Source organism: Paroedura picta, chromosome 7 (genome assembly GCF_049243985.1).
Source record: "Paroedura picta isolate Pp20150507F chromosome 7, Ppicta_v3.0, whole genome shotgun sequence".
Classification (NCBI taxonomy): domain Eukaryota; kingdom Metazoa; phylum Chordata; class Lepidosauria; order Squamata; family Gekkonidae; genus Paroedura; species Paroedura picta.
The window spans coordinates 84,258,445-84,273,745 of NC_135375.1; the positions used below are offsets into that span (position 1 = coordinate 84,258,445).

At 40.8% G+C, this 15,301-nt stretch overlaps 1 protein-coding gene across 2 annotated transcripts in view; it reads left to right on the top strand.

Annotated features, from left to right (window-relative positions):
- IFT74 (intraflagellar transport 74) overlaps window positions 1-12,122 on the top strand; it is a 50,087-nt gene extending 37,965 nt beyond the window's left edge. For both annotated transcript variants that reach the window (XM_077345233.1, XM_077345234.1), the window contains exons 16-20: window positions 2,188-2,314; window positions 6,037-6,200; window positions 6,503-6,628; window positions 10,426-10,486; window positions 11,559-12,122. In XM_077345233.1, the coding sequence (XP_077201348.1) occupies window positions 2,188-2,314; window positions 6,037-6,200; window positions 6,503-6,628; window positions 10,426-10,486; window positions 11,559-11,674 (594 nt within the window). In that variant the 3' untranslated portion in view covers window positions 11,675-12,122. The remainder of the gene's footprint in view (window positions 1-2,187; window positions 2,315-6,036; window positions 6,201-6,502; window positions 6,629-10,425; window positions 10,487-11,558) is intronic.
- The last annotated feature ends 3,179 nt before the right edge of the window (window positions 12,123-15,301 follow it).

The following is a 15,301-nucleotide window of genomic DNA, read 5'->3' on the forward strand; positions in this document are numbered from 1 at the left end:
TCTGTTTAGATTCTGTTGTATTCTGCTTGTCTTCAGAAAGGAAATCCAGTAAAAGTTTGCAGTGGCTTAGATACAATGATTCACAGTCAATGGAGTTAGAAGGGTGTACCTCTTCTTAGGATTGCTCTTATAACAATGCTATGTGAGTTCTTCCCACTGTCAAAAACTGTGCCTTATCTGCTCCTTGTCCTTTTTATACACTGGGCTGATGCAGACATAATTCAGAGTTCTTTTAACTGTGTTCCACAACTCAGGAGCAGCTTTGAAAATGTGTGCCCCCTCTCGTCACCTCAACCTCTCCACTTAATTGCAGCAAGCATGGATATAACCGCATTGCTGAATGGCATTTAAGACTGAAGGGGAAAATATGCTGTCAAGTGGGAAGGGACTGTGTTCTTGTGATGGCCTTATAATTTGTTAACCACTGTTAACAGGCAGCTGTTGCTGTTCCCAAACCAGATTTTCTTCGTTCTCTTCCTCTTCTCTGCACACTTTCACAAAGAATGACACCCACATTTTGCTTTCATTGTAGTGCTAGATGTTGATATAGGCAGCATTTATTATACAAGAGAACAAACTCAAGCCTGGAGGCAGGGGAAGTATATGGGAAAGCCAGCCAGATAGGGATGTAGATCAAGCTTAGCGATGCTTATATTATTAGATCTGTCAGCAGCATTTGATACTGTAGATCATGAGCTCCTAGCTCACCACCTTGTCGATGCCAGGATATGGGGGATAGCCCTTAAATGGTTGATCTCCTTCCTCCAGAGTTGCGGACAAAGGGCTGAAATAGGAGAGTGAGTATCCAACCGTCATCAGCTCATATGTAGAGTCCGACAGGGAGCAGTCCTCTCTCCTATTTTATTTAACATCTTCATGTACCCTCTTGCTCAGCTGATATGGCAGTTTGGGCTGGGTGGCCACCAATATGCAGATGACACCCAGCTCTTCCTCCTGATGGATGATCACCCCAATTTCCCCCCAGAAACCTGCCTGGAAGCAGTGACAAAATGGCTCAGGCAGAGTCATCTGAAGCTCAACCCTTCAAAGATGGAGGTCCTGTGGCTGGGTAGGAAGGAACCAAGCAAAGAAGCGCACTTATCCAACCTGGATGGAATGCGTCTAGCAATAGCCCACTCTGCCAGAAACCTGGGTGTGATCCTCAACGCCTCCCTCTCCATGGAGGTACAGGTTATGAGAGTAGCGCAGCAAGCCTACTACCATCTATGCCAAGCCAAGCTTCTAGCACCCTACTTGGCACCAGATCACCTAGCCACAGTGTTCCATGAGACTGTCACCTCTAGACTGGACTTCTGCAACTCACTGTATGCAGGTCTACCTTATCCTTGACCCGGAAACTGCAATTGGTTCAGAATGACGCAGCCAGGATTCTCACCAATACACCATGGAGATCCCACATCTAGCCTATACTTCAACAATTCAGCTGTCTCCCAATTAAATTCCAGATCAGGCTTAAGGTTTTGCTTTTCAAAGCCATATGCAGCCTGGGCCCAGCATACCTGAGAGGCCATCTCTTTTCCTGTACCCCCAAAAGAGCATTACGCTCCCCCACCGCCCACTGGCTGGTGATCCCTGGCCCCAAAGAAGTACATTGGTCCTTAACAAGGGCCAAAGCTTTTTCTGTTCCTGTTATATTGTTATTAATAATTAAGACCATTGATATTGTGTTGATTTAGAACCACTATTGGATTATTGTTGATGTTATTTTTGACTATGTTATATGTATGTATATATATATGTATCACCCAGTGACGTAAACCTCCCTGAGTCATATGGGAGGGCAGTATAAAAATCTGTTAGTCTGTCTGTAGCGGTGGAAAAGAGTAAGAGTGCAATAGCACCTTAAAGCCTGACAATATTTGTGGTAGGGTAAGAGCTTTGATGAGTTACTACTTCAGCTACATCTAGAATGTGAATCCATCTGGAGTGATTTCAGCTGCCAAGTTACATTAGCAGGCCTAATTACAATAGCAGGTGTGGGATATGAAGAGAGGTAGTAGGTATGGAGAAATAAGCATTGGTACTGAGACAGGAAATCTAGGTCTTCATTCAGTCCAGGTGGGTTCATTTTTGCCTGTTATGGTATTTGCTTTAGTTGAATTAAGTAATTAGGGAAACTGCCAGTGTTTGGAATGCTTTTTGTTCCATTCATCTCTCAATGCACAGAACATAAATTGTATGAAGCAAATATCATCTGTAACAAATCAAGAGTTGAAGATCATGCAGGAAGACCTGACGTTCAAATCAAGTGAAATGCAGAAATCGCAGAGTACTGCTAAAAACCTTGGTACAGGTAAGGCGAACGTATGTGATATCAGTTTTTATTTATTTTAAAACACTGAGTCGTGTGGTTTGCAGGGTTTATGTCATGTGTTATGTTAGTGTGATCTGATTTGTAACAGGCTTAGAAGATTATGAATACACATCTAATGAACAATTATTAATATTTTGCTTCTTTAATTTTAAAATTATTGCATTATTTTCCCCTGAAATTATGGTTCTGGAAATTTATTAGAAAAGTAAATGCTGAGCTGTTTAGATATTTTTAAGAATCTGTCTTGTCTTTCACAAGTGCTTTAAGTCACAACAGTTTCTCGTTTTGATAGGTGGAAATGTAAGATGAACAGGAGTATCCGCTCTTTTAGCTTTTTATTTGGAACAACTCAGAAGAAAGGTGGTATCAGGCTAGTACAGCCGACTTCCTCTTCTTAATGTACAGATTTACTGCTGCATATGTTTTGTTTCAGCTAAGAGTTGTCTTTAAGTCATGCAGAAGCAATTAGGTGTCAGAGAATGTTTTAAGGCACGTAGACTATGCAGCTTTTTTGAATCTGTGAAAGCTGTCTATTTAAAAATATTGTTTTTTAGTCGATTTTGGAGCATGAGAAGTCACCTGTTAATGTCATGGTTACTGACACAGTGTCTTTGGTGAGAGCTCATTGCTGAAAATTAGTGTTTCAAAGTGCTTGGTTCTGATTCGCACATTTAGTTTCAACAAATGCTACAACACTACTGAAGCTTAGTAGATGTACAGCTGATGTTCATAGGAGCATATTGGCCATTTATTTTGCTATTGCTCTCCATCCACCACAGCAAGGAGGAACACAGCTAAAGACATCATGCACATACCTTAATATTCCGAGCATTGTTATGCATTTGCAGGGCAAGATTTGGTAAATATGTTCAAACAAGCTCAGGAGATCCAGTCAAGTACTTGGTGCTTAGAATGTTGGACTAGGCAGGGTCTGGGAGACTGAGGTTGCAGTGTTCCCTCTGCCTGGGAAGCCTACCGGGTGACCTTGGGCCAATGATATACCCTCTTAAACTACCTCACAGGATTGCAACAAGGATAAAATGGACAAGAGAAAAACTGTAAGTTGCTTCAGATTACCATTGAAGAAACAAGTGGATAAAGAAAAAGAGATGGCCGGCTGAAATTAGATCGTTTAGGCAGAGAGGAGAATTATGTAAGCCATTCTGGGTCACTATTGGGGAGAAAGACAGGGTGTAACTGAAGGAAGAACTTTGGAGGCACTAAAGAGATACCTGGGAAATTTTTTTTCATTGCATTTGTAAACATAATTTTGTAACCAGAAAGTCTTGACATTTGTTTCCACAAAAAGCAATTCTGGGTTCTTGTTTCCTGGCATGCACACAGGGGACTTGACCATACAATATTCACTTATACTGTAAGAGGACTGTGCATCTACTGAAATACACACTGGGGCTACAAGCCCACATTTTATAGTGTCAGGAGCTTACACTCCATAAAGGAAACTGCCGAGAGTAAACAAATTTGCTGATGGCAGCATTTCCCAAGCAACGTTTCCCTGGGTCAAAATACAAAGCAGTTTTGTCTCAGAATTTGCTGCTGTGTACACATTGCTTGCTGAAGTTTGTAACTTAGTGGCATATCAGAAGGAACTGGACTGCATCCTCTTCCTGTCTCTTCCCAGAGAGAAGGGTTTTTTTCTCTCTCTTTCTTTCCCCAGTAGAATGGTATTTAATGAAGAAAATCTTCACTGTTTCCAGAATATTCCCTTTTCCCTAGAATTTTTTGAACTGTATAAGTGAGCCACTTTCAATGTACAAAACACACAATAGAAATAAGAAGCAGCTTTATATTGAGGCGGTTGATTAGGGTGTCGGGCAAAGGGTCTTTCTCAGCCTTGCTTTATATTGGACATACCAGGGATGGAGCCATGCATGCCAGCCACATGCTCTGCTGCTGACTTGTGCGTTACCTTCCTGAATACTTTCTAAGGTACTACTGTAATTATGCTCCACCTAAGGGAATGCCAAGGTCTGAATCCAGAGCCTTACAGATATATCCTACCCTCACTGTTTAACAAATTCATGGCGGGTGGCAGCCTGTGACATTAAAAGCATAAGCCTGCCCTTTTATGATCTAGCAAGTGAACAGCAGGAGTAGACAGCCTGCAGTCTTGTTGTTCTGTGGCTGTATGATAAACGGTCCCTGGTGGAGTCTGAGAGTGAGGGGCCAAGTGACAGTAGATCAGCCAGGCTGTCTTACTGAGGGATTGGTATTATACTCTCCTGAAAGGTAGCTGGCCATTGATGGATTCTGCTCTAAATCCAAAGTGCCAATTGCTAACATCCTCTTTAATGTGTTTACTATGGCATTCATGCATTATTATTTATTAAATTTGTAGTCCGCCTTCCTCCTGGGATTCAAGACGGGTTACATAAAAAAAACCCTATTTATCGTGTGGCATGTATAGTGCAGCAAGGAGATCCGAGGATTGTCTAACAGCCAGGCATGGGGTGTTCAGAGGTGATTTGTCATTGCCTGCCTCTGCGCCAGGCAGGGGGTGCTATGTGGCTGGTTAGGTGGCTGTAGAGGCCTTATACACTTTTGAGGCCCCACTTCCAAACCTCAAGGAATATTTCCCGATCAGGGACAGCCAACCTCCAGGTGGGGCCTGGAGATCTCCTGGAATTGCTGCTAATCTCCAGAGTATAAATATCAGCTCCCCAGGCAAAAATGGCTGCTTTGGAATGGTGACTCTGTAGCATTGTACTCCACTGAGGTTTAGGGAGGCCAACCTCCAGGTGGGGTCTGAGGATCTCTTGGAAATACAACTCATCTCCAGGCAGTTAGGTTGAAGAAGAGTCAGTTCTTATATGCTACTTTTCTCTACCCAAAAGAGTCTCAAAGTGGCTTACAATCGCCTTCCCTTTCCTCTCCCCACAACAGACACCCTGTGAGATAGGTGAGGCTGAGAGAGCCCTGATATTACTGCTTAGTCAGAACAGCTTTATCAGTGCTGTGGTAAGCCCCAGGTCACCCAGCTGGTTGCATGTGGGGGAAACGAGGAATCAAACCCAGCTCGCCAGATTAGAAGTCCACACTCCTAACCACTACACCAAGCTGGCTCTTCCCCCTCATATGCGCCCTTTCAAAAGTTATTCATTCCTTTTTTGGGCTCTATATACATGCACATATGAGAATACAAGTACCAGCTGTCAGGTGAGCTCAAGTATGATCTAATCGCTGCATGAGAGGGGAACACTTAAAACAATGACATAGAACAATTAATTACTATTAATTTGCTCTCTTTAGCCTAAATCACTAGTGTAAACATTTCAGAGCTTAAGAAATATGTTTACAGCTTACGTTATCAAGAGAGTTTTTGTGTATTTTTGTGTATTTTTAAACCAAAAGGGACAGTGGACCTTTTAAAGATACTGTTTTATTAACAAGGAACAAAAAAGCATAATTTCCTTTAAGCAGTTTTTGTTGCAGGCAATAAAATATGTCAACACTATGCCTAGCCATGCCACCAATTCATCAGATAATGGATATTTGTATGTGAAAGATAAGGACATACTTAAGAGTTTTACTGGACCAAGGCCAAGGTGGATACAGCAAACAGGAGCTGCTTACCCCTTAAAGAGGGAAATTTTTGAAACTATCTCTGTGCTGAAGAATATACTCCAATATATCTTTAAACAAAATCAGCCATGCTTATTAGCTATCTTCTTGTTATATAGATAGCCAGCGTCTACAGATGGACCTGCAGAAGATGGACTTACTAGAAAGCAAGATGACTGATGAACAGGTTACTCTCAAGGAAAAAATTGAACAAATGACCAAGGACTTGGAACTATACAATAATTTGCCAGCTCTGAAAACATCAGGAGAAGAAAAGAAGAAGGTACTTTTCTAAGGAAAGAGCATTGCAGCATGAATGACTGTCCCTACCGTGTGTGTATGGGGGGGGGGGGACTTCAGCTTCCCAGTTTCTTGTAGATTAACTCAGTGGCAAACAAGTCAGTTCCCACATACTTGACACATACAAGCTAGCCTTTTCCCTTCATGGGAGCATGTGTTGTCATCAAAATGGGTGCTGGACCATTGGGTTCAAATGTTTTGGGCTTTGTTCTTGAATTGTGAACAGAGGTTGAATAAGAGCTTTAAGATAAGAGCTTAATTTTGTTTTTATTCCCCTGAACAAAGAAACTGCAAGAAGAGAAAGAAACATTAACCAAGCGCAAGGATGCTTTCAAGAAAATCATGGAACATCTAAACACAGATTATGAAGGCTTGAAGTTGCAGCTTCAAGAAAATGAAACTCATGCACAGGTACAGTTAAAAGTACCCATTGCCCTCAGCAGTTGTCCATCTCCATCTTTTCAGGGGTACAACACTGTATAGTATATTGGTGTATGTGTTGAACTGATTGAAAGCAGCTGTCAAGAAATCTTTAGAGATTGAATTCTTTCTAAGAACTTACCTGTGATAAGACTGAATTCAAGTGCTGGAATCCTAAATACTTTTTAAAAATATTGGAATAATGGAACTAGGGTTGTGCGCTTCAGCCGCTTTGGCAGCTGTTCTAGCCCGAAGCAGCCAGCAGCCGCTAAAGGAAACTACTCTGGAAAAATTAGTATGCACAGAAGTAAAGTGTTTTCTGTTCTGTTTGCCAAGAAAAAGGAATATGAATGTGGACATTTACATAGCCATGGTATCATGATTAAAATGTATCAACTTGTGCTGTATTTTGTGGCAGTCTAAAAACTAAATCTAAAAGATGTTTTTTCTGTGCTGCCAGACTATTAACAGTATGAGGCACCTGTCCCTCATTTAAAATTTAAAAACATTTTCTCTGCTTTTGATAGTCTGGGACATGCATATATAAGGAACTGCCTGTCTGAATATGTCCCCCGGGGAACATTATGGTCAGCTACGGCCAACTGATTAGTAGACCCCAGCCCCAAAGAAGAGTGGCTGGCCTCAACCAGGGCTTTTTCAGCCCTGGCCCTTGCTTGGTGGAATGAGCTCCCATCAGAGCCCTGATGGAACTAGCATGGAGCTCTTCCGCCAGGCATATGGTTGAGGCCAGTAGACATGGAAGAACCAAAACATCATATAGGCCTCCCCTACCAGCTTGGGGTTTTCCTCTTATATCCCTCCCTTCCTATGGAAGGACACTGAACAATGACTGATGTTGTGATATGCTGCTATTAATTTTTTTAAATGCCTTAATTGTATTTATTATGTTTTATGGTTTTATTGTTTACACATATTGGCCACACCGGGATAACTGGCTCAAGAGGGGCGGTCTATAAATATAAAAAGTAAATAAATAATAAATACTATTTTAATTTGGTCAAATTCAGAATATTTTACTCAAATTTGCTTTAATTTGATTTGCACATTAAGGGTAGAGATTTTCCACTTATTGAAGACTGGAGAATAATAATCACCATATATACTCGCCTGTAAGCCGACCCAGATATAAGCTGAGGAACCTAATTTTACCACAAAATCTGGGCAAACTTATTGACTCACATATAAGCCGAGGGTGGGAAATGCAGCAGCTACTGGTAAATTTACATTAATTGAGGCACCAGTAGGCTAAATGTTTCTGAATATTTATTTCAAAGAAAAACAGTAAACTAGCTCTGTCAGTGCAAAAGAGGGCCAGTAAACCAGAGCAGAACAACAGTACCCAAAGTTGGCAACCTCCTACAACAAGTATAACAGCTACCAAACTAGGAGAATGGACTACTCTAACTTCAGCTACAGTGCCCCTCAGAACAAAACACTGAAATAAAGAACTGTAAAACTCAACACTGAAAGAAAGAACTGTAAAAATCAACTTTTAAAAGAAACACAACCCCAAGAAGAAAAGGCAAACAATGCTGCCCCTCAGAAAAAAGAAGAAATAAACATTAGGAGAAACAGTATTCCCAAAGCACCCCCAAAACCCACCGACAGAAACCAAAAGAATAGTTTGGAAGTGAAGGCAAAAGGGAAAAAATATCAGAGTCTATCGCTTAAACCATTTCTGTCCTACAAGCAGCCAGAGCAAGCAAGCTTCAGCTTGCAGGTGGTTTGCAGAAGCAATGTAACAATTGGCTGACTGGGAGCAGGCTGTTAGTTCAATTACCATATATACCCATTTATAAGTCGAGGACTTTTTCAATGTGAATACTGTGCTGAAAAACTCGGCTTATACACGAGTATATACGGTAAACAGACATAAGGAACCTTGAAGATACCATAAGTATTGTAATGTAGGTTACCAGATTCTAGGAACCATACTAAAACCAGCTCATTATCCCTGACCAACAACTCCAGTACACATGTGGAGTTCTGTAGAGCTTTTTGTTTCCGTGCCATGCTAGCAAATCCTGCACACATACCCATAGCTCACATGTAATGTCATGGCTTCATGCAACATGCCTAATTATTGAGCCCATGGGCTTCCTCTTTTCTTTTACTGGGAATTTCTGGTGGTGGAAGTGATTCCTCCACATACACACACGTACATGCACGCAAATCTTGTTTTGTATGGGTATTGTTGCATTGGGTATTGTTTTATGGGATTTTAGATTTCATGTAAACCGCCACAAGCCAGTTGACTCCAAGAATGATGGTCTAAAAAATTGAATATAAATAAATAAAATAATTCAAAATGGCCCCTCCCCGGGGCAGGGGAGAAAAAAAGTCTTGTTCCTCCGTTCATACACAGAAAGTCTGTTGAAGCCAAGCCTGTGGCTTCAGTTTTTTTCCAGACCAAGATTTCACACTATCTTCAAATTAGTTTGCAATCCTACTTTGAAGGGGAAATACAAACCATGCTTCGTGAGTGTAGCCGTAATGGCAAATTATGGTTGTCAGTGAACTGAACTGAATAGGCGTGGAAGGAGGGGAGCACACAAACCTGAGGCTCAGTCATGCAATGCTTTATGCCTGAACCTGCCAACAATTTCATTTGATTGAAGTGCCTAGAAGAAAGCTGTGATTCTGTTACATGTCCCCCGCCCTTCATGGGTAATTATTTCCTACTTGATTACGTTTTTCCAAAAATGCAAACATACAGGAAAGTAAGATTGTTAGTCACCATCCTTATAATGTCATGAGTTCAAGATACATAGCTCATGTGGAATTTTATATTATAAACTGGTAATCTGAAATGCTGTGTTTTATGCATGCCAGATGTGGCACACAACACCCACACACAAAATGTCTGCGGTAAAAAGTGCCCAAATTTGCTGCCTGTTGCATTGTGTTTCACAATTTTCTGGTCATGAGGCACAGGAAAAAAATTAAAGTACATCAAGCTGTTTTACCTCAGAGATTATGCACTGGGTAATTGTCGTTTTGATGTGCATTCTAAATTGTGCTGGGTGTTAAATCATAATGGAACTGTAAAATGTTGACTTCCTCCGAATTGTTCTGAAACATTTAACACAAATAGCCTGCATGTCTTGAAACAAAAACTGTGAAGAGGAGCATCAACCAATCTAATAGATACTGTAAAACGGCATTGTTAAGAAGCATCCATGAGTATAATAGCCACATTATTTTCCTGTTGATGCTGACAATATTATTAAAGTCCAAACATTAAACCTACACTCTTCCAATCATCTTAGTAAAGTCCTGCTCCTGTTGCAGCTTCTGACTTCAGACAGGAAACCCAGTTATGGAAATTAGGAAGCTTCTCCTATATAATTAAGAGCCCAATGTGGTATCGGGATATGTTACATGATAAGCCTAGCATATTCTGAAACAGTCATTGTTACCCAGATAATGAGAATCCAATGTGAATCTTAATGTCATATGTGTATCGTAGATTTCGAACACTGTTGCAATTAAATTCAGTATCCTCACTTTTTATACTTGTTGCTGCTAACTTTGTAATACATCACACTTCAGTACATTGTCCTTTTGAATATTTATGCTGCTTGTTGCATTAGCGAATTGCTAAACTCTCTTCTGTTGAAATCAATGAGAATTAAAAGCAGTCTTTGCAACCTGACAGACTGCCTTAGTTAAAAATTAATCAAAGGGATTTTTTCCCCTTAAGTGAGGGTTTGTGGATGTTTTCATTTTTGCTGTTGTTAATTTTTTCGCCCTTTTGGACATTTCAGCTTACGAATTTGGAAAGGAAGTGGCAACACCATGAGCAAAATAACTTTGTGATGACAGAATGTATCCTTTTCATTTTAACAAAAAGAGAGTGCTGGAAATCATCACAGAATTTTTTTTTACCTGATGATGTAGGCCAAGAGAGTGCAGGTATGTAGAGGATATCTGTTAGAGTCTGTATTAATTTAAGTTTCAGCAAATACAAATTCCCTTTCGATTGACCAATTAATAAATGCGTTGATTTTCAACTGGAGCATTGTGGACCTCTTCTCTTGCAGGTACAGGGGAGAGCTCTTTTTGTGTTATCTTGCTTGATCAATGAGTTTGCCATTATCAAGTATCACTAACATGACCCATAGAAGAATTAGAATTGGACCAATTGGATTTTTCTTCTAAATAAATACAAGCTGTCAGTCCTTATTTGAGAATCACGCATGAGCATATGTTAATCTGTTTAAATTTCCATTTATTCCAATAGGACAGTCAAGCAGAACTAAAGTCTTCACTATGGAATATGCCAAGTGTTGAACTTTGGGTTGGATTGTGCTGGTTATTCACATTCTAACAACAACACATGACAAAGCAAAGAAATGGTTTTGTGCATGTGATGACCGTTCAACTCATTGCTAGCATATTTAGATAAACTATTAGTGTCTATCTCTCATGTATTCTGTGCCAGTTTCTATTCTGAACAGAAGTGCAGACAAGTTATTTAAGAGAACTGAGTGCGACAAGGCACTTATTGAGCAAATAATCTCTTCACGAATTAACAGCATGAGGCTCCATGAACATTTGAAGCTGCAGATATCTGTGCTTTCTGTCCAAGACCGCCATGTCAGAGCCTTGTTAAATAAAGAAATATCACTGTTTCCTTGCTGTTATGTACAAACTCAGAGTCTACAAAAATAGCCCAGTTACCCTCAAGGAAGCCCTCCCATCCATTCGGTTACCTGTATCCTGTGACATGGTAGGGAGAATTTCATCACACATTACATGCAAGTAAACACTGGTAATGCTTGGTAAACGGGTCATCAGGGGGGAAAATCTTTCTTGCAGGAGGAAACCATCACAAAAGTTTTACTGACTGTTACTTGGATATTTATCAGAAACCTGTTTCCTTAACTTTTATAATCAGTTATAGCTACAAAAAGTCAGGAGAGCGATTACCGGCCCATAATGAAGAATGTGTATAAGCAGATTGCAGAGTATAATAAGACTCTCATTGAAGCTTTACAGAACACCAGGAACTGAAACCAGGCAATTCCTCAATACGTCAGAGGATCTAAGTGCTAAATACCTATTCTAGGAATTTCTGATCCTTCCTCAAAGAACAGTTGAAATCTTTGCATATGTGTGCATATTTCCCTATGCTGGACAGTAGAACCCATTACATTTCATTTCTTCAAATTTAATTATTCTCATTGAAATACTGTGTTCTCAGCAAATTAAGTGAAGACTCTCTACAATATTTAAGCCTGGATTAGTAAGTAGCAAGCACTATTAAAGTTTCAACCTCTAATAATAGTTGCAGGCAAACGTCAGTGCCCTAGCTGAAATTGGCATATTCTTAAACAGCCAAAATGGTATATGTGTATATGACTGTTCTGTCGAACTTCCAAAAAGGGGGAATGGCTGAATTGTAAGGAAAATGACCTAGAGCTGTTTAACTCGGGATAACCAAATAAATGTATTCAAGTTATTATCCAGTGTCTACTGCTTTAGTGAAGTGTGCATGTCTTAGATTAAGAGAAAGTGGAGGTTTCCAGCTTAATCCTTAGTACTTCTACTGTTGTCACTTGAAATATTATGATTAGGTAATGTATTCTTGCTTTGGCAGAGGGTATCCTCAAGATGGGTAACTTCTCTTTCTTCCTCCAGCTTGTTACCTCTTGCAGAAGAAGAAACAGAGGTGGGCTAAGTGATTCTGGGACCCTGCACAAAAGTCAGGAGGGAGCCTCGAATCACTGCCATACCACTGTCCCCCCTTGCCCTGTGAGGTGGACAGGATTCACTACTGCCACCAAAAGCCAGCTGCCCAAGCCCAACACTGGACAGTTACAAGACAGGAGGCCTGATCTTCCTTTCCCCTTACCTTTAGGAGATTAGGCCATAATAGGCTGTTGGCTCTGCCCCCACGTACATGGCATTAACTGCTGCCTCTGTTGCCATTGGCTAAGACTGGGTCTGGGAAGAGAGCCTCTCAGAGTGGTCCGTCCTGCCAGCTAAACAGTGCGCAATCACTTCAGAGTTCCTGCTCTTTTTTTTCTTGTTTTATCTGTCATTTTAGCAAACCTTTTCAGAGTCTTACTGCATATCTGCACACACGCACATACTCACAAATGCACACACATATAATTCTTTATTGGATGGGAAGGCAGCATTGCCTCAGTTGGGAGCCCTTATGACACCGGCTGGAACCCTGGCCACTAACCATGCCACATCTATAGCATCATTCAAAGGTACAAAAGTGTCCTTTTGGACCGGATGCATTCACAAGCATCTGAGATGGCCTTAAAAGGAAGGACCCCTCACAGGCACCATCCCCACTCCTCAAGCAGATGTTGCATCTCCTGGCCTCCGGACTGTTCGGCTGGGCGGAAGATGTTTGTTCCCTTCCTGACAAAGCAGCATCTCCGTAGCAAGAACTGGCCAGCATTTCTGAAATAATAAAAATTTCCCCTGTAGTTTCCCAATCTGTCATTGTTTACCTACACTGTGATAATTTCTTCATCTGGGAAGCTAAATTTAGTCAAGCGGTGTTTTGAGCAACACCTGAAAGATGTATTTTGGCTTGTTATTCTAGGGTGGTTCGTACAAAACACAGAAACGTGATCATTAGCTATTTTAATGTTTAAACTGAGCAGACTGTTGGAAATGTGCTTATGTGGAATAATCCTGAAGTAGCAAAGAAAGGCCAAAGCTGTCTTCATACTTGTTCAAAATCCAATATTGGGGGGGGGGGAAAGCAATCAGTGCAAGATTGATCCTTCTAAAGATCAGACTTCAGAATCATGTAATCTAGATAGTTTTCCCCATATTTTCCCAAGGCTTGAGGGTTGTTCTAGGAAACACCACCCTCCCCACATACCAGCTGCTTAGTCATTCAGTCCTTGCTGGAGGCATTTCAAAGAGCAGTCCTTTGCAGAGCTACCTACTAATTCCAGTTCTCTTGCACTTCTCTTGAGAATGTAGAGTTCAGTTGCAACATCCATTGTGATGCCGTTCTGTACCAAGACCTCTCCATTCAGTGATATCACTGCAGGCATTCTGCTGTACTACATGTTTCCCAGGAGAAGAAATCCAGGAGCAGTGGCAGCTCCATGCTCTTTGCAGCATCTAATTCTGCCCTCTGTCAATTTGAGCAGAGAAAGAAAGAACACTTTCCATAGAAGCACAACCATGATCAGAGCTCCATTAAAGACCTGCCTATTTCCTGCTTCAACTCCGTAAATCTGTTCCTTTCTGTTTTTCATATTACAATATCTAGATAAGACAAAACAGGACTTCTATAGACCAGAATCTGTTATCTAGGGGAAATTCCCACTTATATCTCTTCCTTCCTTTTGGCGAGAGCTTTAAACTATTCCAGTGAGAGACTGAGAAGTTTGTGGAGGGGGGGGGGGGGTTGCTGAGATAAAGTTGATGTCTAATATCCTCACAGGACTCTTTTCCTCAGCTGCTTGGTTTGCCCATTGAAACCCCCTCATGCTAAAACAACACAGTTTGATGAACAATGGAAAGAAGCTGCCTACTGAATAAACATACTGAATGAAATTCCCTTTTGTTCTTCGCAGGGGTTCCTATGGCACTGGTTTTGCAAAATAGCATGGGAAAGTTCACAGGCTTTTGTTTTGTCCTTTGCAGGATTCCTACCATAAGCAAAGGACTTGTCTGGTTTATAGACTTATTTTCTTTCTCCCTGCCCATCGCTACCTGAAGACTGACAATTCTTCTGAACTCATTTTTTTTGTAAAGAAGACAGTTCAGAAATTACACAGGCTCATACTACGTATGTTTGTGGTATATTCCCAGCATTAAAAAAAATCAGTTGAACAGGTTATTGGCTGGTGGTGGGAACTTAACCCTTACCTCTGTGCACAGTTTTATTAATTGAAACTCTTTATACACAATCAGTTAATTAGAAGGGTGAAAGGGGCACCCATATTTCCTTGCAAGGAGCCCTAAGAGCCTTGTTTAACAACACTGTTACAGTGATGGTCTTGTTCAGCTAACAAAACTAATGGGGAAGAGGGTTCACCTCATATCTCTGCGTCATGACTCTGATCTGAATCCAGCCCCTGCATTGTTTCGCTTTCCCTTTTTTAAAATTGTTGGGAAGTTCTTAACAAACCTCTCAGCGTGGCAACTAGTTTTTCACATTTATTTATTTATTAAATTTATATGCTGCCACTCGCAGTGTGCTGGCTCGTTGGCGGTTTACATCCAATAAAAAAACATAAAATCATAAAACCATCAAAATTACATAAATTACAAACATCAAAACCCCAAATGTCCTGCAGGCAGCATCAGAGATGTGTAGTCAGCATATTAAATGTGCTCACCGAACGAGCCAAAGGGTGCAACCCTAATAAGTTCTCTCTCCTGTGAAAACTCTTTGGTATCAATTCAAATCACTTATAATCTTAATCGTTTCCCAAAGGCTACACATTGATGTGACCTATCTTCTTTGTGGCATTTTTGGAGCAACGAGAGATTTGAATTGCCTAGTACTAAACCTTTTCCCACAGATTGAGCATGCATACGGCTTCTTGCCAGTATGACATCTTTCATGTTGAGCAAGAATTGATCTAAACAAATAATGGGTGTCGACTGGTAGAGCATAATCCATAGGGTTACCAGCTGTCCTAGAGAAAACTG